This window comes from Seriola aureovittata, chromosome 5 (assembly GCF_021018895.1).
Source record: "Seriola aureovittata isolate HTS-2021-v1 ecotype China chromosome 5, ASM2101889v1, whole genome shotgun sequence".
Classification (NCBI taxonomy): Eukaryota; Metazoa; Chordata; class Actinopteri; order Carangiformes; family Carangidae; genus Seriola; species Seriola aureovittata.
In genome coordinates, this window is record NC_079368.1 from 13238054 (window position 1) to 13263862 (window position 25809).

At 40.5% G+C, this 25809-nt stretch overlaps 1 protein-coding gene across 2 annotated transcripts in view; it reads left to right on the forward strand.

The window, feature by feature from the left end:
* The window catches only part of LOC130169546 (EGF-like repeat and discoidin I-like domain-containing protein 3), a 108832-nt gene that overhangs the window by 75118 nt on the left and 7905 nt on the right, over positions 1-25809 (forward strand). For both annotated transcript variants that reach the window (XM_056376397.1, XM_056376398.1), the window contains exons 6-9: positions 1127-1282; positions 2384-2528; positions 2745-2929; positions 21608-21763. In XM_056376397.1, coding sequence (XP_056232372.1) covers positions 1127-1282; positions 2384-2528; positions 2745-2929; positions 21608-21763 — 642 coding nt within the window. The remainder of the gene's footprint in view (positions 1-1126; positions 1283-2383; positions 2529-2744; positions 2930-21607; positions 21764-25809) is intronic.

Consider the following 25809-nt stretch of genomic DNA (forward strand, 5'->3'; position numbering starts at 1 on the left):
TGAAGCAGCGATGACAGGTTGAATACACCGACTGTAGAAAAACATGAAGGTGACATCTGTAACATAACTCACAGGTCTCTCAAGGCTTGCTGCAATCCTTTAATTGGAGGCAGTCTATTAAAATTTTGTCCAAGATGAAAAAGGATGGATGGCACTGAGGAAGCACCAAACAACATGAGTGTGATAGGCCGGGACTCCAGTCAATCGAGGAAGAATTCTTGGAAATTTATTTTTATTTAATCTGTGACTTTTTTTTTTTTTTTTTTTTTTTTTATTACAACAAAGATATACATTTGGAGATGTGAAACTAGTCACTGAGATCATCATGTCTTCTGGAATTTAATGACATCCGGCCCTTTATTGAAGCATCTTTTAGGAACAATTAGTTTTGACCAGACAGTATGGTGACCACTTAGTTTAAAGCAATAAAAGCAAGGATGCAATATTACAGCTGTCTTTCTTTTTTTTTTTGCACTTTTTTAAAGACCCAGTAATTCAGTTGTCCACCTGTTAACTCTAAATTTAGCCTCATGAAGAGACTCCACTGGCATTTAAACACAGACACATAAATTAAACCGAGATCCATCCAACGATGGCAAAATTTCAACCCTATTAAACATGCTGTCGCTAATTCATGAGACGGAAATGTCTGGAAAAGGTGCAGTTTTGCTAAATTGCGCTTTATCAAAGTGACCTGTTAGTGAAATGCATGTCAAAGCAAAGCTCACACTGGTGTGTAACACATCTATTGTGCTCAGATAATAATGATCCTGTGATATGTGCACTAAGCAGGATCTATCGAAGCATTCATCACTTTCCTCTTTCTAAGCTCTCTCTTTTCCTCTTGGCTCTCTGAGCCACTTTACATTGGCACCATATTGACAGTCTGCACAGGGTTGACAGAATGGATCTGGAGCATGAGAATTGATTAAATGTTCCATTTGATCACAGACTTTCTGAATAAGATGGATGGCCCTGACAGAAAAGATACAAGGGGGTGAATTGATTCCCATGACTTGCATACACTTACTGCTCATGCACACAGGTGCACACATTTATAGTGTCTGAAAATAAAGTTCTAATTTCTTGATTTTACGTTTCTTTTTTTTTTTTTTTTTGTCCACAGATAAACTTGCAGAGGAGAATGCGGGTCACGGGCCTAATTACCCAGGGTGCAAAGCGTATCGGCAGCCCGGAGTACGTCAAGTCTTACAAAGTAGCCTACAGTGATGACGGAAAAACCTGGAGAACATACAAAGTCAAGGGCAAAGATGAGGATATGGTGAGACACGCACGTGGGCACACAAACACAGACATGCACACCCATTTTCATCTCTCCCTCTCTTTCCCTTTAGCTTCCCGCTCTGTAACACACAGGCACACACTCGTACACATGCACACACGGTGACTAGAGACTATGCACTCAGTCAAGGGCAGGGTGGAGGACGTGATGAGATGGCTTTTTAATTAGCTAGCACACACCGGGCCCATCTTGCTGCCCCTTACCCCCTCCACTTTTATGACTTCTAGATTGAATTTTTATACTATTTGGGGATGAACAGCCACCAAATAGGCCACACAGCTTTCTATCATTCCTGACAGCAAACCACGGCTGTCCTCTATTTGGCTGAGCTCCGAATGACCCTGACTTCCAAACTTGTTCTCAAATTTATTACGCAGAACAATACTGCTGGAATTGAATATTCTATGATTTTGATTTTATTCCTTGTCTGTCTTGTCTTTTGCTTTCAGTCAAAATGTGTAATTACCGTACATAAAGCAAGAATGTGCATGATTGAGTGTAAATTTGTATACAGTAGTTTTGGAGGTGCAGGTTGTAACTGTATGAGCAGAGTGGGACAAATACCTGTGTAATAGGACCTGTGGGTGTGTTTGAAGCAGTTACAAGCCCTGATACTTGACCTAATATAAGTTGTTGTTTTTTTACTTTGACCTGTTGCCACCCCGTGACTGCTATTTCCTATATCGCATGAACACACCGCTCTGTCTATCCATAGCTTTCTCTTTCTCTGTCCCTTCCTCTCCGCACCTCAGACTTACAGACTATCAGTCACTCAAGTCAAAGAGTTTCTGTCAGACTATCTCAGGTCATTTGGATAAAACACTCCAGAAGGTATGGCGATATAATTGGAGCACTAATTTAAAACACACAACTGTTCTTATGAATTACGGGCTCAAATGGTGCGAGAAATTGTCTGTTTTCCCCTGTAATTCTAGCTCATTGACCTTGAATGACAGCAATTTGTTGAGTGTGGAGTAGACACTAGAGACAGCGCCAGATCGACTGCCACATTACGGTAAAACTGATCTGCTTCACCATCCTCCCCACCCCCATCTGCTGTTATTTCATCCCCTGCAACAGATTTTCAGAGGAAATGTCGATAACAACGCTCCATCGGCCAACTCCTTCACCCCTCCCATTGAAGCCCAGTACGTGCGCATCTACCCCCAAGTCTGCAGGAGGCACTGTACCTTACGCATGGAGCTGCTCGGCTGTGAGCTAACAGGTGAGTGAGTTGAACTAAATCCTTCCAACTGTGTACACAAAGTCAGCATAAGATGATTTGAAAATCCACTGCAGTACGCCTCCTGCAAGGTTGCATTTTTTTTTTTATGTGGTAACAACACAGAAAATATACCGTTTTTTGACGTTTTTCTTTTTTTGGTTTGGGTTGTACCGTCAGTACGGTTAGAGCAAATGTGTTTGTGTTTATTGTTACCAGGCTGTTCTGAACCACTGGGAATGAAGTCAGGCCATATCCAGGACTACCAGGTCATGGCCTCCAGCATCTTCAGGACGCTCAACATGGACATGTTCACCTGGGAGCCCGGGAAGGCCCGTTTGGACAAACAGGGCAAGGTCAATGCTTGGACAGCTGGACACAGTGATCAGTCACAGTGGCTACAGGTAAGATGCTATCTGAGCTCAACCTGTTATCTGTTGTACTGTAGAGTTTAGATCAATATATTTGAAGGAAAAAAAAAACAACAGCCAGCCCTCTTATTATAGATAGCTGACTTTCACTCTGCTAAAGGATTAGCTCTTACCTCCCTGGCATAATAATTGATGGTGTGTACATGGTAATGCATGCCAATGGATTCAATTATATTTCATAGCGAAATACTTCATTGATGGGTCAGTGTCAATTGTGAATGGAATTATATCTTAAAATCCTTCCTCTATTAGCTAGCTCTTAGTATCATTCTTCGAAACAGTCAGTAATAGGTAGTCATCTCTTATTTTTTTCCGTGCCAGTCTTTTTGAATCCAACACCCACGCTGCCTCTGTTGGAGGAGTTTAGCCCTGTTATCTTTGGCTGCAGCCCAGACTTCCCATCTCTATGAAACCGGCCAATCCATTTGTTTTCATTACTGTAACTGATGGCTGAAAATGTATCCTGTAAGGGACAAGACATGTCTCTAAGTGAACATTTACAACCCAGTCTTTCTGCTTAACAATATGTGAGACTGATCGAAGCTGAGGGAATTTAAGATACATATCAATCAGACTCAATCATGCCCAGCATGCCCTCATGTATGGCCTCATGTATTGGATTTTTTTCCCCTTTTCTTTTAAGATAAAATGCCATAAATGCTTTTTGCTTTTAGGGTGAGAAACCATGGCGTACTTCAACCTGTAGAACTGATAGCATTGAAGAAATTGTGATGTGGATCATCTTCTCAGGGAATTGAAGATCAGAGTGATTTCTTTGATTTCTTGGTCTTTCTCCTGCACTTGCGCTCCATACACACCACCTCCCTAGCAGTGACACAGTTAGCACTCTGTAGTCACACTGACTTGTCTGGCCATTATTAGATTGGTCGGTTCTTGAGTCAGATATGTTTTTTATTACGCTGAAAGCCTTTTGCTGAGGGTGAGGGTATGCAGCAGGGGCTGTGTGTCGGAGGAGACAGGTACTTAGCCGGGCCCCATCCAGGCCAGGGAGCTCGGCTAAGCAAAATTGATTGCTGTGGGTAAGGGAAAACTTGTGGTCTCATATTACATGCTGTGCCGGCAGGAAAGGGGTGATGCTATACAGAAGCAGTGAGAAAATCAATGGCTTCCACTGCCAAGGCCAATTTCTGTGCACACAGGTATATACAATATCTGGCTTCTGAAAAGTAGGCATTAAGAGTAATATACTGTAGAGTCAGGTTTCACATTTATATTGATACAGCTGTTGGAACTGACCAATTTTTCAAATTTACTGATCGCTTTATATGCATTTGTTGAACTTCCACCATCCTCGTCTTCTTTATGCTGGTTGCCATGGCAAATAATTGATTCTCAGTGACATTACTGAATGACTTTAAACCTTAAAGATTAATGGAATTAATCAGCCTTAATGACAAATTAAGTATTCCTATTAATCAAGACAACTGCTCTGCTGTGGAGTGGAGTGGAAGCAGCGGGGGAACTCTTTACAGACACCGAATATCAAATGGGGTTTCTTGATATATAGGACTGGACAAGATTGTACTTGAATTGCAAACAGTGGATTCATCATCTGATGCACATATTTTGTCTTTTAGCCTGCACCAAGCACTTTTGGTACGACGACAAAGTACAACTTTCCTTTTCTATATTTTGTGTTTGTATTTTTTGACTTATTAGTTGTTTGCCATACGTATTTCGGGTGGTGTTTTGTCAGGCAGGCACTGTTCATTGGCAGTACAGTGTTTCTTAACTCATAAATTAGCACATTGCTCAACTGAGCGATGTTATCCATTATAGCAACAAACAGCTCAAATATTTAATGAATCTTTTGAATGTAATCACTCAGAGTAATATGTTGAGATCAGCACACTAAATACTTCAGAATTAAAAATTTCTGCCCACAAATCACTGCAAACTGTAATCGAAACAAACACACCAAGAATTGGACTTGTTTCTGGGGTGTCAAAGCTGGTTATTCTAGCCTGGCAGGAGATAAAATTACACAGAGGGAGACTGAACCAGAATCTTTCAAGATGTTTTCAAGAGAGGAGCTGTGGCTGTCAGACTGAGCTGCCAAGAGTTCCAGCTGGCATAAGCTGATTAGTTAATTGTGCACATTAACATGTCCACATAGCAAAGAGAAATTGCCAGAGAGACATTAGCTACTTTTCTGTTTCACAGTGTCCCTGCTAATGCAACATTTTTTTTTTTGGTGGATTATGGTAAACATCCATCAGACAAAGACATAAACAAGCTTTTAATTTAGTGAGCATGTCTCCTCATCTCACATCTCTTAACTCTGTTGGAAGGGGACGTAGCTTCCAGGTGGTATCTCCACTGACAGAAAGTGAACCTGAGGACCTGAAATAAGTTTTGTGTCCTCTGCTGAATTGCAGAGAACAAATACCTTAGTCAGACACCTAGACTCACTCATCCAATCTTTCTGCTGAGCTTTGAGGTACAGATAACTACCACTGATAGGCTTGGTTGTTACATTTATTATGTTATTTAAAATAAAACTTCAAATTACATCAAACTTCTTCACATTTATATATTGCATAAGTCTAATGTGGTTCCAATTTGGAATGACATTCTGACATTGATCTGAGACCACCTGAAGTTCTGAGTTAAACTTCAACAAAAATGTCCAACAGCATGTTAAACTGTAATGTAGCTATACCACGGATATCGAGACACTGTTCACAATTAAGAGACTGAAGAGAAGTATTGTGAAAGCAATGAATGCCTCTGTGCACGGTGAGAGTAGAGTGGCACTCAGTGGAGTGCATACCTCCGCCAACGCCACACAATCTTACACGTCTGTCAGATCCAGATTATTATCCGCACCAAATTGTACAAAGTCATAGATCTCAACACCATAAATATGACAGATTTTTTTTACGTTAACGTCAATACATTATTTCCGTAGAAATTGACGAATGTGTTGAAAAAAAAAAAAAGCTCCATCTCAAGGAAAGTGATAAAGGTTTCCTGGATCTTCCCCTTTGACTGTATCAACACGAATATTGTACGGGCTCTTCCCTGGCCCAGGCCCCATCCCTCCAAATTGGTTCATTACTTTTTGCGTAATCCTGTTTCTTAAACAGACAGACATGGGTGAAAACATAACCTCCTTGGTGGACTTGAATTCATTTTGTATTTTATAATGTTTATCCTTCTCCAAATGCACATCTCTCACTTCACTTTCTTATGTGTAGTTGAAATAAAGAGAGCATTTCTCTAATAATCTGAACATGTATATAATATTTGAGTTGCACAGTCCGTGTTGTTCTATCTTCAGTGATTCATTCAACACTGTCAGACTTGTAATCCCTAGCCATGAAAAGGTATCAGTTTGATAGTTAGCTATGAGCAGGACGTTGGCTGAATAACTATGTATTGTTACTGAAAATAAGATGAAAAATATCACATATCACGGGTCCCACATGACTCGCATTGTATTTACCTGAGGAAAACTGCATGTTTCCTCACATTTGTTTTCTCTCCTATCGGGAAATTGTCCTTTGTCTGTTAAACAGCATCTAAACAAGCAGTTTTACGGATATGATCATTGCTTTATAGGTACCATTTAGGCACGGTTGTAAAACTGCACTGCTATATAACTTCACTTTTGGCTGTTGCCTTACACTGTTTCCAGTATTTCCCTAGTTTCAAGTGGGAGTTGCCAGTGCAGTCTTGTAAGAACAAGAACCCTTGCTAGGTTTATGCCAACACAACCAACTGTGTTGGCATAAACACTGTAACATGAACATGTGTGCAATGTAATTTAGTCCAATAAACAGCCTATGTAATTCCATGGAGTCCGATCCTCATAAGGCATATCGTGTACAACTATACAGTAAATAATGATGCAGTATAGTTTGTTTTATTTTAATACCATCCCAACATGTAGTGTACCACTGAATGGTGCTGTGTAGACATTTATCATCCATCACTTTATTTTCAACTTGTTATACTTATTTGTAGCCTGCAAAGGTTACAAGCTATGAAGGTAATTCCGTTCTGGTGGTTCATTTGCTATCCCTTGTCTCCAAGGTTTTCACACACAATTATCTCCTTTAAGTGATAAATATATGTGGTTTGTGGCTATGGCACCCTGATAATCACCTCTGCCTCTGTTGATGCAGAGTGAGCTAAAAAAAAAAGTGTGTGTAAAAAAAAAAAAAAGAGTAAAACAAATTACAGTAGCCCTTGTGAAAATGGTTGGTGCTAATATTTAAATTCAACTTAAAGTCATTTATACATATCAGTGCATGATCTGGCTAATGTGGTAATACAGCTGCAACATGACATCCTTTTTTGCTGACATGTTATTGCCTGAGAAGGTGATGCATACATGCAACTTTACCTGTGTCATCAGGATCTGGATCTAAGACACAAATTCAGTCTCTGTGGTTTCTATAATTAAATAAAACATTTCATGTTGTACATAGGTGTACAAAAATTCTACTACATTACACAGACTTACCCGGGAATATCACAAAACAGTGACATTGTTGTAACTGTTTGGTTTGAAGCAGATTTTTGAACCCAAAAGAAAACGAGCAGCTGCAGGCAGGAGTAGAATTTAGCTGTATTTTTTTTTTTTTTTTTAATTGAAGGCAGTGCAGTAAAATCCCATGAACTTGAGTAAATGTACGTAGACTAACAAATGCAGAGCAGAGCACACATAACAATTAAGCAAATGACTACTGCCAGAGTGGAGGCTTGCATAGGCAGATGCTGATGAGGTAAATTGTGGCAGCTTAGCAGGTGAGGCACTGCATGCACATGGGGGAACAAAGTGTCTCTCTGCAGGAACACGCAGGACCAAGGAGAAAGCACGGTGGGAGACTATAAACCAAGACAGAGGACACAAAGAAAAGTGGAGAGATATAAGTAATGCGACCTATCACAGTCACTGCTGTAATAACACTGGCAGGAGCACTCGACAGGCTCCTGTCAGTGTTATTACTCTAGCACCAGTTTACCTGCATGCATTTCTTGATTGCCAATATCATAGTTTCTTTCCACTGGTGACAGTTTAGAGCGGCATGCAAAGTGATGGAGTCTCTGACTGTTGAGGAAAGGGTGCTTCCCTCATAATGAATGACTACCATGATGGAGTCATGAAACTTTGCTTAAGCCCCACATACACAGTACTTTGGCCTCAAGAAACCAGAGAATAAGGGTGTAAGAACAATAAATGGCGCCGCCATGTAAGTGTAGTTTTTGCTGGTAGAAGTTGGCAATCATCAGAAAACTGTATGACAGAACTGGGTTGCAGCCATTTTTTTCCCTGACACTGGCAAAATCCATTTGTCCTGTATATGGCTGAAGCCAAGCAAGGAGGTGGTCCAGACACTGAATTCGTACTTTTCTGACTTTGACAAAAGAAACTCATCCTCCACCACATGTGGAGTTTGGTGTTGAGGGGACCAGCAGAAAATAACATCCAAACACACAGAGACAAAGCATTAGAATCATGAAGCACAACAGAGTTTTGAATACAGCAGGAGGATAAGAGATCCTGCAGTAGATGGCATTACAAGGTACTGTGTGGTTTAAATGTCACATTCCACTTACTCCCTTGATAAATGAACATTAGGTGATACAAAATGCATGAGTCAACCAGCAGAGAACTGTGGTTTTGTTAGTGTTAAAACTTCTATAACCAGTACTGTCTTGAGAGACCTGAATTTATCTATAAAGAAGAACCCAGCAGGCTAGCCAAGACAAGGGATGGATGAACTCTGCAGCTAAAGCCTTCTCGATGTATGTCACCATGGTTATCATTTTGGGCCTTGTAAAATATTACAGTCTAGGGGGGAATAGCCCCTGGTCTTTCATGGAGAAAAGTGCCTCCTGGAAAGGGTTTGTGGGATCCCACAAGGTCATAGAGAAAAATGAGGGTACTATCTCATATTCGATACATTTAGCTCAGTGACACCGGCTTTAACCAACTAAGAATCCTAGAGAGAGCGGTGTGACAGTCCCAAAAGATTGTTAATCCATGCTAGTGGCTGCCACTGGATACCAGAGGAGACTGCCAGCAGGCTGAATGTCAGTATAGTATAGTATAGTATAGTATAGACTTGTCATGTTCAGGCTGGGCATAGTAAGTGGGCATAATGCCAAGCTGCATTAGGACACCTTCTACTTCCCACCTCATCTCTTTTTCGTGACTGACAGAACCTTTTCTGTCTCAACTTACTCACAGCAAATTATCACCGGTCAATTTTGCTTAACTGACAGAAGCAGGTTTGTGTCTGCTGGCTGACCTTATACATGCATCTGACACATGTATATGTTTTAAACAACATTGTAAACAAACACGAGAAGGCAAGTAACTGTTTAGTTTGGGAAGCCGTCAAATTAACAAATAGAATCACAGGAACATTTTAAATGCAAATGACAACTGATGAACTAATGAGTAACAGTGAGAGGTGAGCCACTGTAATGTGTGGACATCAGTGATTCCCTCTGTTGAGGAAAGGCAAGGGCGGATGGAGAGGCAGAAGCAGAACTCAGGACAGCTGAAGTCAGTGAAATTTATTTTGCAGAGAGCAAATCTTAAATGAAATCAATTTGGCAAAGAGCAGTGTTAATGGATTTCACTTTTAGTTGTTTAGCTTTTACTGTGCTTAAAGTTCCCGAGATTTGAAGCAATAATAAGTTCAAATAAAAGCTACATTTTTTGTAGCCAGAAATCTTGCAACCATTTAGTCCGTCTTTATTAAATACATACATGTGGTAATTTATTTTGATATAAAGATGTATCAAACATTAAGAATTATTGGGATAATTATAAGCAAAATTTATAGTGTGAGATTTGAGGTTAAAAAAAACAGGTCAATTTGAAATAAAATGGTGTTGTCATAGAAACAATTATTCACAGCTTAAATGGTGAATCTGTTTCAGTATCAGTCGTGAGTTTCAAGTGCTTTTTATCATTTAGCTTTCTGCACTTTGGTGTAATTGTGTTAAAAAAGTATTCATCAACCTGTAAGCATGTAAAAGTATGTTTTATTTAATTATTTGCAGAAATTCATAATTACAACAAGTGTAATTATTTAAAAGTGTAAATCAAATAGAACAAATTAATATACTAAACACCCCAGCTGTTACTACCACTGGATACTACAGATTCAGTGCATGTTGACATTTCACATAGAGCATTGTCCCATGTGGAGCAAAGGCTAGCAGGAACAATGAGTAGAGGTAATGCAAGATTGATTCCCATTCAGTGCCTGTGAACGTGTATTTGTTGTAATCAAAGCGGGTATTATCATTACACCAATTTTTCCGAGCACAGCTTCCTAATCAAATCGCTACCTCAAATACAGCGCTGCTGACGGCGAACTCTATTTCTTTTAATCAATAGAATTAGCAGGGTGTTTGTTTCATCCATCCACAGAGAAGAATGGCTTTAATTTGTCCCATTGAAACTATCATCTCTTCTTGAGTGTTTATGCAGCACAGATGAAGCGTGTCCTTTCTAAAAACAGAAAAGCTGCCTCAGAGAGTGTAAAGGCATTGTTGCATGAAAGGATTTAAGAGGGATTTTGATCATCTGGAATAGCAATGATCATGTCTTTATTTCAAGAACAAGACACTAGTACTTTGTTGAAAGTACTTGCATGGGAAAATGGACAGTAAGACTTTATAAGGAATTTTCAAGGGTGAGTTGTCTTCTGTGTCCTTCAAGCTTGATCCTCCCCACAATGGAAAACACAGTCCTTAAAACCATGAATTGTTTCGACAGCATACAGAGTATATCATCTTAAATCCAGTATTTATATTACTGTCCTACCATGTTGATCGGGTAGAAAATAGATAAAAGCAATTGTCCCTGCAGATCTCACTGTTCAAAGTCATAGTAGTCACACTAAATACATGCTTTATTCTAGCGGCTGCTCTGCGTTTTATCATTATTTGTTCTACTACTCTACACACAAAGCTGAATCAATAGGAACAGCACCTGCAGCCAAGTATTCTTGCTGAACTAATTAAAGAAACAGAATGTTAGAGGGACAACGTCTCCAGGTGGTTTCTGTTGCAATCAGTGAGAAGCACACAACCATTTAGCCACAGCTGTGATGCTGGAAAAAATATGAAATGTATGAAACACTGGCTTGAGCATACCTTCTAATCTCTCATGCTGCAACTACACGTCTGTGCATGTAAACTTCATTTGCCTTCAACCTTCACAGGAGTTAGCAACACTGTTTGGTATCCAACACAACGCTGATAGGATTTAGTTGGATTTCCCACCGAGCGATCAATTTGTCAGTGTAAATAGAAACAAAACAATTAAGAGTTTTAACACCAAGTTGAATTCCTGCTTCCTTCTGTTATCAGATATGCAGCTATGTTGTCTTTGTTCAACTCTACTCAATTCAGTTTTATTTGTGTAGCGCCAAATCACAACATACATTATCTCAAGGCACTTAAGACCTTACAATATTATACAGACGAACCCAACAGTTCCCCAATTATGATGATGATAATAAATAATAATAATAATAATAATAATAATAATGATAACAGATGAAGTGTCAGATCTGGATTGTGCAGCTCTGAGGTCAGAGATATCTGCAGAATGAGGGCCGAGAGAGAGACACAGAGCACAAAACTATGGGAAAGAGAAAATACAAAGTTAATGACATGCTGTAGATATAATTGCATGAGAGGGAGAGAGGGCTCAATGCATCATGGGAGTACCCCCAGAAGTCTAGGCCTATAGCGGCAACATCTGAGCTGTGGCACTGCCCACTTATAAAAAGCTTGGGAGCCAGGATAACAGATGTAACAATGTCTGTCTGTCTTCTGAGCCAGTACTTGCTTCTGCAGATGTGCCAATACATGTAGCCATGTACAGTGTGCACAGTAATAAGACTTTTTTACAAGATGGAGGATCATATTAATTGAGACTGTTGTGGGTCATTACCAGTCTTCTATAGAGGAGCATATCAGATGGGGCCAGTCTGATACCAGATATCTGAATGCTCACGACCCAGTTAGAGACGCCATCAACTTGCAAAATTTATTCTAATTTGAACAGACATAAATTTGGTATGTTGCTTCAAAAATTTTGCCCACAGCTATTGCTAATTCAATCATCTTGAAACATTATCCAAGAATTCAAGAAGAATCTTAGAAAGAATCCACACTAATTTGAAAACATGCCTGATGTAAATTTCATTAAGGCATTATCGTCAGAGCCTCATTTTAACCCTGTCCAATATGGCTCTTTCTTTGCTCTATTTTATTCAATTTCCCTGCAGCTAGTATGCTGATTCAATTAGCTTCCAAATGAAGTTACGGAGGGGATGGTAAATCCATCTGTTTCCCTGATTCAGTCGGGTGGTTTTTTAGTGTCCCCTCCCCAACTATACCCTTAAATGTACAGATTTGCTTGGAACCTGTGTAATGGTACTCTTTTGTTTTCATTATCCAAGGAAGCCATCTTATCCTTCAACACCACATCCTGATTCTCATCTCCCTCTTGCTCTCTCCACCTCTCTGTCTCTCTCGCTCTCTCTCGCTCTCAGCTAACGTAGGATGCATTTATCTGTTTTATCTTGGTATGATTGATTCATGAGTCTGCAGCACCGCCAGCTGTAATCGTAGGATCTGCAGGAATTGTCAGAAGTGAAGGCACCAGAGCTTAAATCAGTGCAGCTGAGATTGGGTCCAGTGTGTTCTGCATGTATATCTCATGTTTCCAGGGTGTCTCTAAGCCATCTCTTGACAAACGGTGTATCCCCTACTCAATTCCATATGGTTAAGTCAGACATCTTTATGTTTTGCACCCACGAGAGTATGGACTGCACTTAAGCAGCACTTCTACATTCTATAGGATTATTATTAATTCAGAATAGTCCAAAATTAAGATAAGGTATTAATTCATTTCAGGGTGAGTATTGTCTTGCAGAGACCACTTATGTCCGTAATTACTATCTATTTTTGTAATTTCACGGTTGCCTTTTTTATTGCGTGTGAAGCACACCATGTTTTTTTGTGCAGTGTGTGTGTATGTGCACACATGTGTGAAAATTTGATATGAATATTTTATATACCATGTGAGAGGCAGGAGAGGGGAGAGAGGAGCAAGGTATGATGAGCTGTGTAGTGCAGCAGCCTGTGTCATAAAACATTTTATTTTTAACTCACCTATTTTGTAGGAGCTTTAAAAACCTGTATCATCATTGTTAGAATAGGAACACCAGACTTTAGATCATTAAACTATTTCACATTTTACACCTGCTTAATATTCTGCCAGAAAGCAGTTGTTTTTTTCCTCCAGCATGAATTACAGATTTGACTCCAGACAAGATCACACGGAGAGACAGACTACTTTAGATTTTATCGGTGTCCATCACATGTCTACTCACAGTGAACATTAAACAGAGTGTGAAATCCCCCTACTCCCTTACTAGTGCAGTGTCAAGGCCATTTTTTACGCATATGGATCTGAATCCTTCACTTCACTCAAACTGACACGGTATGCAACTCACTGGTTGTACAGATGCTGTTCTCCTTGCTGTAATAGCTTTAAATGATCCAGACCACCATGGTTGATTTCCTCGCTGTTCCTTTTGCCATGGCCAATTCCCTTCCCCGGTTCCTGCAACCACTTAGACATAAGTTGACATGCTGAACTGAGGCTCCATCTGTTTTATGGCTGCGTGCTCCGAGTGGCCTACTAGAATAGGATTTCAGGTCCTAATGTTTGTGCTTTGATACACTGGGTTTGATTGAGGGCTGCCTTTGTTTTGGAAGAAAAAAACAGGAATTAAATAATACTTTAATGTGCACTTTCTATTTTAGAGCACTTAAGTTACGGTGTTAAATTATAAATGGAAGGAAAAAAAAAAAAACAAGCTGACCACGCAGGTGTTTGTGTTGCAAACTGATAGGGAGGGGATGGGTCACTTTTCAATCCAGGCTGTGTTACGATAAAATGTTTGCATTTATAGTCATACATAACACAGCCTCACCAATTTACCTTTCTACCACTTCTCAAAGGGATTAAACAAGCAGCATTTGTTAAGGACAGTCAGATATGCTAACGTTCACAGTGACAATGCTAACATGTTGATCTTTACCAGGTACAGTGTTTGCCATGGTCACCGTGATGGTGTTTTAGCAGGCTCGCATTTCCTGATCAACATTAAACACAAACTGCATCTGAGGCTGATTGTAACATCATTAGTTTTGAAGGTACTTGGTCATAAACCAAAGTATTGAAATTTTGACACGGTATCACCAAAGTTATTGCAGTTATTCCGGTCACAACAATACATGTTATAGTTGTCGAGATATTTCACTCAAAGCCACTGATGTCAGTCACACAGTGGCATTAGAGGAAAAATCAGGGGATCACCAATGTAATTAGAATACATCCTCTGACGATGAATGTTTATAAAAAAAAAATGTTAAACCAACCCACCCAGTAGATATTGACATGTTTCACTAGATAAATGAAAATATTGGCTTGCTTTTGGAGAAGATAGGGGATCACCAAGTAGAAGTCATCCTCTGGGTACCATGAATATCTGTTTTAAATTACATGGCCATGGCTGTAGGGTTGATTCCACCATCCCTACAGTCATGCCGCAAGCACAGCTAAAATTGTTTGAACTGTGAGTATACGGTTCTTGAAAGGTATTTCTTCTGGTCTTTGCTGATTGCTATTCTTTGCACAGCAGGTGTACTGTGAAGAGGGAAAAACTGTAGATATTTTTTAGAGAGAATAAGGAAGACTTAATTTCAGTTACATGCAGCATTGGTTCATGCAAGTGTGCTGGCCTAAAGACTAGAGTGCATAAGAGAGGGAAATAATGCATAGCAATGTTCATGCCATGTAAAACTGTTTACAAATTTTGTGTGCCTGCCGCCACTTTGCATTCAATCAGTCACTACACAGTTCTTTTCTCTTATTTATGTCCCCAGCATTTTGGCTGTAAGATCTGCCTGGTCCGGCCAACCAGCTGACTCTTGTAATGCGCTGCCAAAAGTCATCTTGCTCTGCAACAAAGACGCGTGTCCTCATGTCAGGACAGCTTATTCCACATGGAGATGTTTCTTTCAGCAGAGTGTTTGACTCACATCCCACACTGAGCAGTTTCAAAAATACTGCAAACAAGTCAAATTTCAAACAACAAGGAAAATGTTTAAGTTTTTGCTGGAAGGTGGTCAGTGCCACAGTGGTCAGTCTAACACAGTATGCTTTCTCTCCATGACATTGCCTATAGCATTGAGCATAGTTGAGGCCCTATACAATCCTCAATGCTCCCAGGCAACTCTGAGTCACACTTCAGACTGTCCTTGCACTGTGAGCGCACTCAGCGGGCATTTAGACCTTCTGACACCCCACCGGCCCATGGAAACAAAAGTGCCAGAAAGAGGATTCAGTGTGTGTGTGTGTGTGTGTGTGTGTGTGTGTGTGTGTGTGTTTGTGTGTTTGCACCATGTGTGTGCCACATAATAGCCTCAGAGAAATTGGAAAGGAGGACTTCATGTCAACGTCAAAAACACAGGACTGTGTGCTACTGAATGGAGCCTGTTAGACTTTAATGTTAAGTCCAACACAACATGACAAACCATGAGTAGTTACAGACACACAAAAATGATGAATCACACAATACTGTAGAAGAAGAAACAAATAAAGAAAGTTGATTGAAAGAATGTGTGAGAGGAAGAGAGAATTAGTCATAATGTAGTAATGGAGAATGAGACCCCGTCCTTAACCGTACATCCATAAACAGTGTACATGAAGGTTTAGATTGTGTTTAGTGTAATGGGATAATGAGAAGATCTAACCTGTAGTGACGACCAGAGTAAGTGAGTGATTTTTATACAAACTATCATTCTATCATAAAATTAAACTATACATTTCCAAACAGGGTATCTCCTTATTCCATATAATTAACTTGAAACCTGAAACAAACAAAAATCTTGTGTGATGCTAAGTCATAAACCTCTGTGTTTGCTGTAAAATTATGAGATGTGCTCTATATTTGTTTGTTTGTATCAGTATGAAGAATTACATTTTTGGATTTTCATCTTAAAACAATTGGATGCCACCAGACGTGTTCAGTGCCACCTCGTGTTCCAGGTTACCTGAAGGCGTAAAGGTGTACTTTCTCAGGATATTTAAATTTGTCCGTGAACAGGCTGTTAGCTCTTAAAAACTTTTTCTGTCTTTTTTTTTTAATTTATATTTCCGTTTTGACCTGCAGCTATTTATAATCAGCACCCTAGATTTTCCATTTTAATAAGTCATTAGGGTTCTTTGTCCACGGGCTGAGTTTGTGAAAGGCTACAGGCTTTTGTTTGCACTAATGAACAAAACAAACTAAATTAATTATTACAAGTTTCAGTCAATTTCTTTTGGGCCGATGTGGTTGCTGAGTGCAGCTTTAAGTGTGCTGCACAATATTTTATATCTCTTCATGTTTTACTTTTATGGTACTGGGACAATGTGCTTTCATAGAGAAAAAGCCATACATGTCACATTACAGCCTTTCAAGCTCAGTGAGACTCAGACCCTGGTTCATCATATAGAATTGGTTCAGGTAGCTCGCCTGTGTGAGGAACGGCATATTTTTAAACTCAGAAAGGTGTCATGACTCAAACAGGCTTTTCTTTGCACTCCGTAGAGAAGTGCTGTATTCAGTCAGCCATTTATCTAGAAATTGTCTGCCTTCAGCCTCATCCCTCATTTCTTTTAGGTCATTTTAGGTGCGCTTTTCGGGTTAAGGGGCTTCTCTGAAGATGGTTGCAGCAGCACAGAATATTGAGCTTTGTCATGTGGCAAGTACTATGTTCGGATAGCAGACAGATCTGAAATCTCATGTAAAAAGTCCATGCTACTTTTCTTAAAGCCCAAAACACACTGAGGGGCTGTGAGGCTCCCATTTTTCTCTCCACGCCAACCAACAGCAGTGATGGCATTTGAACATTCACTAGGATTTTTGTATCTGGTCTATTTACTCTGTACGCTATAAGTGAATCTCAAAAAAATACACAGTGACCAATTGAACAATTTAGTATTTCACTTCCACAAAGGGAGACCAACGAGAGAATAAGGAAGGTCAAAATCAAAGCAGGAGAGGAAGAGATATTATAATTTTTAGCTTCTAGTACAGTTAAAGCTCCAGAAATACTGGATCCTTCAGTTCCCATAATGCACCTCTATATCATCTTTCATAAGACCAGCCCTATACCTCCTAAATACCTACTTCTTTCAAAACCTCGATACGATAATCACTGTGTGTTATGGTGATAGGGTGGGGCATTTTATTTCATGTTGAGCAATATCACATGAAGTTTAACACTGTGATTTTTCACATGTTGTGGTGTTTCAGTGAGAAAATGACCTGCTGTTGCTTTTTCCAGACTGCCTGAGGAGACAAGAGCAGTGTAACAGGGTGATTTTCAAGCTCTCACCCTGGCTTTAAGCTTTAATGATAGCTGTCCTGTTGTGGCGTTGATGGGCCATAGCACTGTCCTCGTGGCTTTGTGAGGTGTGAGCACGCAATTCTGAATCCTGCACTGTGACCTAAGAGGATCATATATAGAAAGTATGTATCACAGAAACACATGCACAGGCTGCGAAGATTAAATGTCTGTTTTACACATACAGTTAAATTAGCACAGCTGGAGGGAGAATGTCAGCAGGATGCTGTGTATGCATGTTCTGTATTCATAAAAAAGGAAACTGGGCCTCATTTAGCTTCTTATAAGGCTGCCTCTCGCTGCATTACTCTCTTTATTGCGATGGCAAAGCCACTTCAAATAGGGACATGTGATTTACACACCAACTCTACTCTTAATGAGCACAGGAGATAAGTGTGTGTCTGGAAGAAATGCACAAATGTTGCCCGTTTGCACGCTGCCATCAAACAGAAGTACAAATAAGTAATTGACCCTGTCTCCCTTTTTTTGACGTGCAGTTGTATTGGTGGGGAAACTGGAAGCTTAGATTAGAGTTGCGTGAATCTTATTTTTCAATCTCAGACACAGCAAGTAAATTCCTAAAATTGATTCTCGTGTTGTTTTTCTTTGGAACATCTACGCCACAAGCATTCAGAGATTGCTACAGAGACTTCACACACTCCTAGTTTGTCTGGGTTAACAGCGCATGGAGGAGAGGATGGGGTTGAGAGTGTGATGGAAGAAGAACAGAAGGTGGGGGCTGGAGGAGAGGCGTAGCTTTAACAAGCTTATCTCGCTCCCTAATTTAGTTTGGGCCATCAAAGTGTTGGGAGCTGACGTCGCTGGGGGCGGTCGTATTTTTTGACCGCTACCTGTGACAGCAATTACAGGTTCCCCCTTCAAGCGTGCCTTTGTTTTTGGTGGCAGACTTGACTGCTTGGGTAGAGCGAGATTACCTCAACGTTCTGCAACTGGAGCATAATCAAAGCTTCACAATGAGAGGTGTCATGCCTCTCTAAATCACCCAAGCAGCCAGTGCTACTGTTTCTTCCTGGCCCCTTTTACCAGGGGTTGCGGCGTTACTGTCATTATAACAGCACTGTTGTTTAAAGGTAATCATATACTTCACAGGAAAATATTCCACACTGCTGCCACAGCTGCTTTCAGAAACAGAAATGTGCACTACTTTACACAAAAAAGGGAAGCACTGGCAGCTTCCATCTGAAGGAGAAACTCCATGAATAGTGTATTCACAACAAATGAAGCATGCGTACATTGTGAGCAGCATCTGCATAATTGCATACCTGTAACCACAGCATTGTTAAGAGTTGAATTATGTGTGCACGCAAACTTCAATGCCTTTTTGTCTCGCTTTCATTAGCTTAACATCTCACAATTGGAGAACTGGGAGTTTACTCAATTGGATGCCTTTCAGAGAGCCAACAGTTTGCTTTGTAGTCACCCAGGCATGGCTTTGTCTACATGTGTGTCAGGACCCAGCTCTACGCCTGCTTATGTACACAGCAGGGGGTCTATATTTAAGAAGGGCCCTCTAACACCCAGGGAACAGTTCTAAATCTTTAAGTAGATGGAAGGAAAGAGTAGCTCTCGAGCTGTGTTGAACCTTATGAGAGAGGAAAACTCTGAGTGAGCCCATTCACATCACAGCTCAGGAAGAAAAAAAAAAAAAAAAGAATTGTTTCAGGGTTTGTAAGATATTGCAGGTAATAAAAGTGTGGTGCATTGTGATGCGATGCACTGTGGTGGTTTGCAATGTGTCAAGACCCGGAATGAACCTGAGCCATATCTCATGCGTTACTTCAGTTTGTTTGCTCATTTGTTTAATGTACGTCAGAGCCATGTGACACAGTATATGTTGGCCTATGACCAGGCCAATTAGTGTGATGTATTGTTGTCGCGATGCTGTGTATATTCAGCAGTAAATAAATCTGCATGCTTATGTTTCTCTCGCTTGCTGTCTGTGCTTCTAAATTTTGCCACTGTCTTCCCATGTGACAGCAAAATGCCAAGTCGTACGCTTTTTTTCATCCTGTGTTGACTGCGACTTGGTGCTGCATAGATGTATGTGTGAGACAGTTTTATACTAACATTTTTGGCTATTTGCATTTTGAGGATTTAGAAATACACCACTCAATGCTATCAATTATTTACATGTTTTTCCATCATTATAAATCAACATGCTCTTTTAAACAAAGTGAATCGCATGGGAAGTTATGGAGATTTCACACCCTTAATGTGTCATATTTTTTATTTAAATTTGTTTTTTTTTTGGTACAGAGATGTCAAAGGTGCAGAACAGTGCAGAAAACTGTTGAATGAACACGACACAAGACCCACTGATTTTCACAAACAAATGAATTTTATGTCATTTTGATAAACAAAAATGTTGCACACCTTTAAATCCATAAAATTAGAAACAGGCATTCCAGATCAAGTGCTAATAATTAGAACAGCGTCCGTGAATGCAGGTGGAACCTGTGTTATTTAAAGCTCTGTCATCTATAGGATCTGGTGTTATCTTTGCTATTGAATTGTTTGGGGTCATCATTCCAAGATCTAAAGACCTCTCTCTGGCCTTCAGAAAAAAAAAAAAAAAAAAAGTTGTGATGGATGCTTATCAGTCTGCCAAGGGATTTAAACACGTTTCTAAAGTATTTGAAATAAATCACTCCACTGAAAGGAAAATCATCTTGGTGTAGATATCAAACGACTGCCAATTTGTTCAGCACTGGCCGCCCCTGCAAAGTCAGCTCCAGAGCAGAGCAGATCATTTCATGCAAAAAGAAGGTCTCAAACAACCCCAGAATGTCATCACAGGACCTGCAAGTAACTCAACAACTGTTGGTATCTAAGTGCATGTGTTTACCATGAGAAAGAGATTGCACAAATTTGACTTGCATGGGAGGTGTGCCAGGAAAAAGCTTTTGCTGACCAAAAAGAACATTAGAGCGAGACTAAAGTTTGCCAGTGAAGAGATAGGCAAAGGCCGGGTATTTTGCCTTTCAAGAGAAGAACCACATACCAACAACTATAGTCGTAGTTTGGGGCTGCTTTGCTCACTTGAAAGACTGGGCAGCTTGCAGTCGTTGATTAAACTCTGAATTCTGCATCATATTAAAGAGTGTTCATGAAGATAATGTGAGGCCGTCTGTCTGAAATTTGAATCAATTCCATTGAAATCTGTGTTTTGCTGGGATTTTGAAACATGCAGTACATACAAGAAAACATCTAGCAACTGAAGGAAATTCGTATGCAAAATGGTCAAAATTTTCAGCAAGCCGTCTAGAGGACAGTTATGCAAAAGGCTTACAAAACGCTATATCAGCTAAAACGGGCAATACTCGCTTCTGAGGCCAAGGATGACCTCACCTTCTCAACAGAAGAATATTACATCTGTTGAAGTTTTATTCAAAAGGCTAGTTTTCCTTGTTGTTTTCGTTGAAGTACATCACCTTTATCTGTAAGCTCTGGATCAAATGTTTACTTGTTCAAATATGTTGAAAAAGTCAACAATTTCCATGGGATGTAGTTACTCTTTCGCACGACTGTACATTATTCATCTGACATAAATAACACGGTGGTAAAGTCGCACTTAGAAAACGCTTGACCTGTTTAATCATAATTGCAGAAAATGTTCTGTGAAGCAGAGTGAGCAAGGTAAATGTGGTGGGGCTATAATGCTTATTCTTGTTGTTGTGCATTTTGGGGTTCAACTTAATCTCAACTCAGCAGTGTTGTGCACTTTCCTAAATAATGAAGCATAATTGAACCCTAAAATGTCGATACAAGTAGCAAGTCTGTGTGTTGACTGCCTAGCACCATTGCGCTGCAAATTGTTTGCAACAAATGTGAGAGTGTATTAAAAATTAACCCAAATGGTGCAGTCTGGGTCTCAGAAGCTGCTGCAGTGTGTGATTTCTGTTTTGCTGAGGCTCGGTTGTGGACTTAGCCTTGTTGTTCAATACTCTGTGAATAATTGAAACTGACTTCTTGCGCCCAGTATCTTTATACAGTAAATCCTCTAATAACATCAAAAGAATAAAAAAACAAAAAAACAGATTCTGACTAGATTGTGAAAATGTATCATCTCTGAAACTTTTTCATCAGTTAAGTTTCTTGAGCATTTAAATTGATCATTTTTCTCTCTTCCTCTCTGTTTCTCTCTTTTTGTGCCGCTCTCAGGTGGACTTGCTTGTGCCGACCAAGGTCACAGGTATCATCACCCAGGGAGCTAAAGACTTTGGCCATGTCCAGTTTGTTGGCTCATACAAAGTTGCTTACAGTAATGATGGAGAGCGATGGAATGTATATCAAGATAAGAAACAAGGGAAGGACAAGGTAAGTCGCTTTCACACCACATAATGACAAACACAAACGGGTTTAAACAGGTAGAAGATATTGACTGAACAGACTGTATACAACGCATCTTTATCGTCATGTGCGCAAAGCAAACTTAGAAAAATAAAGTGGAATCATAAATGCATGCCTATGGGTAGTGTGAGTACTGAGGTTTTGAATTATATATCGCACCATGAAGGCAAGGGGCATTCTGAGTGAAACGAGAGAAACAGTGTCAACAGAAAAAATGCATGGGAAGGATAGAAACCTGAAGCAGGTATTAAGTATGACCATGTCCATTTTGGGACCTGTCTGTTTCTCTTCTCCACTTCTCTTTAGCATCTCCTTATCTGTGGCTCAAACTGAGTGCGCCTGGTCTGTCCCATTGCCTCTCGCTGGTTTGGGATCAGATAAGACTGTGCTGTCAAACCTGGCCTGGCCAGTGCTATGCTGAAAATCTTGTTTACAGCCCTTCAACAGAGTACACATGTCCATTCCAATCGCCCACAACAACAGAGACGACACAGGGCTGCAGCAGCCTTTCTGCTGATATCAGGAGAGCTGCAGGCAGCAGGTTAGAGCCAAAGCTGAAGCCCCTTGTCTTTCAGACACTGGTGGCAAGAGAGGTAGTTTACTTTTCTCTCTCTCTGTGTTATTGAAAGATATGCCATACTTCTTCTGCTTATTCGCTTATTGGTGATGTGTTGACTATGGGAAATTATGAGGCTGAGATCTAGTAGAACTCATATCTCATATCGCACTAAAAGCAAATACTGTAGAGGTGCTTGAAATTGTTATACACTGAGATCATGGAATATAATATGTTCTTTTTTTATTCTGCAGTTTGATTTAGGTCTTCATTTATGTCTTGAATATAATCTCAAAGTATATGATCATAGGAAGAATGCTTTACAGTGTAATTATCATTTTTAAACTTGTGGAAGACATTTGCGTGAATAAATAACCACATTTTCATAAGTGAACGTGTGTAAAAGGTGTCGTAAAACAAAACTTAACTCTTTGAACATGAAAAAGACATTTGATGTTCTGCTTATCCCGGGTCAGTTTGTGATGGCAGCAGGCTAAACAGGATATTCCAGACATTCGTATCCCCAGCAACATTTCCCAGCTCCTCCTGGGGGATCCCGAGGCATTCCCAGGCCAGTTGGGATACCTTATCCCTCCAGCGAGCTCTGGGTCTACCACAGGGTCTCCTCCCAGTTAGACGTGCCCGGAAAACCTCCAAAGGAAGGCACCCAGGAGGCATCCTAATCAGATGCCCAGACAACCTCAGCTGGCTCCTGTCGACACGAAGGCGCAGTGGCTTTACTCTTGAGTTCCCTCCAGATGTCTGGGCCCCTCACCCTATCTCTAAGGCTGAGCCCAGACACCATACGGAGGAAACTCATTTCGGCCACTTGTATCCGCCATCTAATTTTTTTGGGCACTCCCCAGAGCTCATGACCACAGGTGAGGCTTGACTGGTAAATGGAAAGCTTCACCTTCCGGCTCAGCTCTCTCTTCACCAAAACGGTCCGGTACAGCGTCTGAATTATTTCTGACTCGGCACCAATCCACCTGTCCATGTCACGCTCCATTTTACTGTCACTCGTGAACAAGATCCCAAGATACTTTAACTCCCTTCACTTGGCCACCACTATGGCCTCAGACTTGGAGGTGCTGAGTCCCACCCCAGGGTTTGTGGTTGTGCATCATATTTTGTTTGCACAGATAATTCAAGTGCTTGTAAGATATTCAGATGCTGAGACAATGTCGTCATGCTTGAGTGCAACTTTTTTTTGTGGCTGAGCAACCTCTTAGACGAGGTGAGACAGGCACACAAAACTACCACCTTCTAACAATTGACCCTTATTTGACACCGTATTAGTAATTGAAGGCAGATTGATTTAGATTTCACTAGATTTAATCTTTAATGCATATTGGCCCATGTTCATTTATTAATGCAAATTTCTTCCACACATTTAAAAAATATAATCCAATAGGAAAGCATTTGTGAATAGGTCTCTAATGGCTTAAAAATCCTCCAGTCGCTCATCTTCCATAATACCTTATTTCAAAGTCTTACTGCAGTCTATGCCCTGCAGTGTGTGCACATAAAAGCATCAGCTATGATGTCTGGCTTTCTTGTAAAAACTGATTCTGAGCAGTTGGTGGAGGTTATGTGTTAACTTTAACTGTCATTTCAAGATAAGATTTTTATTTTGTTTGGCTCAGTGTGATAGTGATCTAACACAGTAATATGACAGCACTTTGTTAAAGCGAATAATACCCATCAATAGCCGGTTATCAATTTATACCCTTATCCTGTTTTGCGGAGCCAGAGCAGCAGCAGCCGATCGTCAGAAATATTTTTCCACTTCTACAGTCAAATTCTTTGCTTCGAGAGTTTATAATTTCAACACCCATGATGATCTTTGGATACGGGCCACTGCAGGCTCAGCACGATTTTCAATCTAAATACTGAGCACTGGAAGGCTTCCAAAGGCCTGGCAGGCATCATCTGAAATAACAAAGGGAAGGAGAGAAAAATACTGGTGACATCTCAGGAACCTATTATGTTTATTATTTTTTATTTCTAAATCTCATTTTCAGGAAAGAGAAAAACGTATATATGTATAGCACAAGACACAAGACATTTGATCGTCTATGTGTTCCCTGTCTATAATTCAGACCAGAACCAAGGGTAGACTAGTCAATCTGAGTCCGTGTGTGCTCTGTATTAGAGGGCAGGCATGTTTAGCAAGGCTTCTGAAAATGTCAATCAGTTTGTCCCTAGCGGAGCCAAGGGGCTGTTCAGATGTATGATTCTTCAAGGTGTTTTCCCCCTTCAGTCAACTGAAGCAGCCATTAATGCTAGAGGACACATTTGGCTGTTGGACTCCCGAGGGTGCTCCTGCCACACCACAATGCTCGACTTGGAAGGGATATATTTTGTGTGTGTGTGTGGGTGTCTGGTTTGGGCACACCGGTAGAGGCTTGTAAGTATTCTTCTCAGCTCCCCCCTTCAGCTCCTGTGTGGCAGCGGCTGCAGGCAGTTACATCTAGATTGAGAGAGGAGGCTCTGTCAGAATACAGATGTTGTCAAAGCAGGGGCACATGACACACACACACACACCACGGTAACCCTCTACAAAATCCATGGAGTGCCGAGTACCTGTGTACTGCACTTTTAACTGACAAGTAACAACTTAGTCCATTGTTTAAACATAATTAAACTGGGGTACATTGCGTAATTATACATATCGGCTCGGCTGCATTCCCACATGCACACACTATCCGCACCTGGGTCATTGCGTGGTCTATTGCTGCACCACTGCTCTTTCCTGGGTGTCAATATTTACACAGTTGATGGGGACAATCAAGCACAAAGGTAATTGATTTATGTTTAATAGTGTTTCACTCAGGTGACACAGGGTTAATTAGCCATTAGAGCCTTCAGTTCCCTCCGGGTCATGGGGTGACTGACTGTTAGATACTGTAGCTGGGAATACAATCATTTTAAGATTAGCTACTTATTATAGTGATACCTTCCTTTTCTACCGTCCCTGGAAAATATTAGCTTCAAGGTTTAATGCGCCGGAGGGTTAATAAAACACATAACTAGATAACATATTCCTGGCTTCTTAAAAGAGGTGGGTAGTTGTGTATTTCTGCTTGATAGAGTGTAACTGCCTCCTCCTAAGCTGGCACGCTGCTCTTGACCTTTCAATGAAGACGTGGCTGAGTTTTCCCAGTATCACCGCAGCTGGCTCAGGCTACAAGAGGGCAGAGAGCAAAAAACATGTGAGCAACCTGCTTTCTTGTATGGGCAGTGTTGTATCTCCGGGCACAAACAAGGCCTACCTTAGTAATGCATACCCATGAAGCTACCAGCCTGGGAAATCAATAGTTGGGAGCAGACTTTTGGCCCCTGGGTCAGTCTGAAGACACACACAGAAATGTGCCCTGTATGCTTGTGTCTTGACTATTGGATAATATAATCATACTTGGAGGGCATGAAGCGAGACCTACCGTGAACTAGCTCT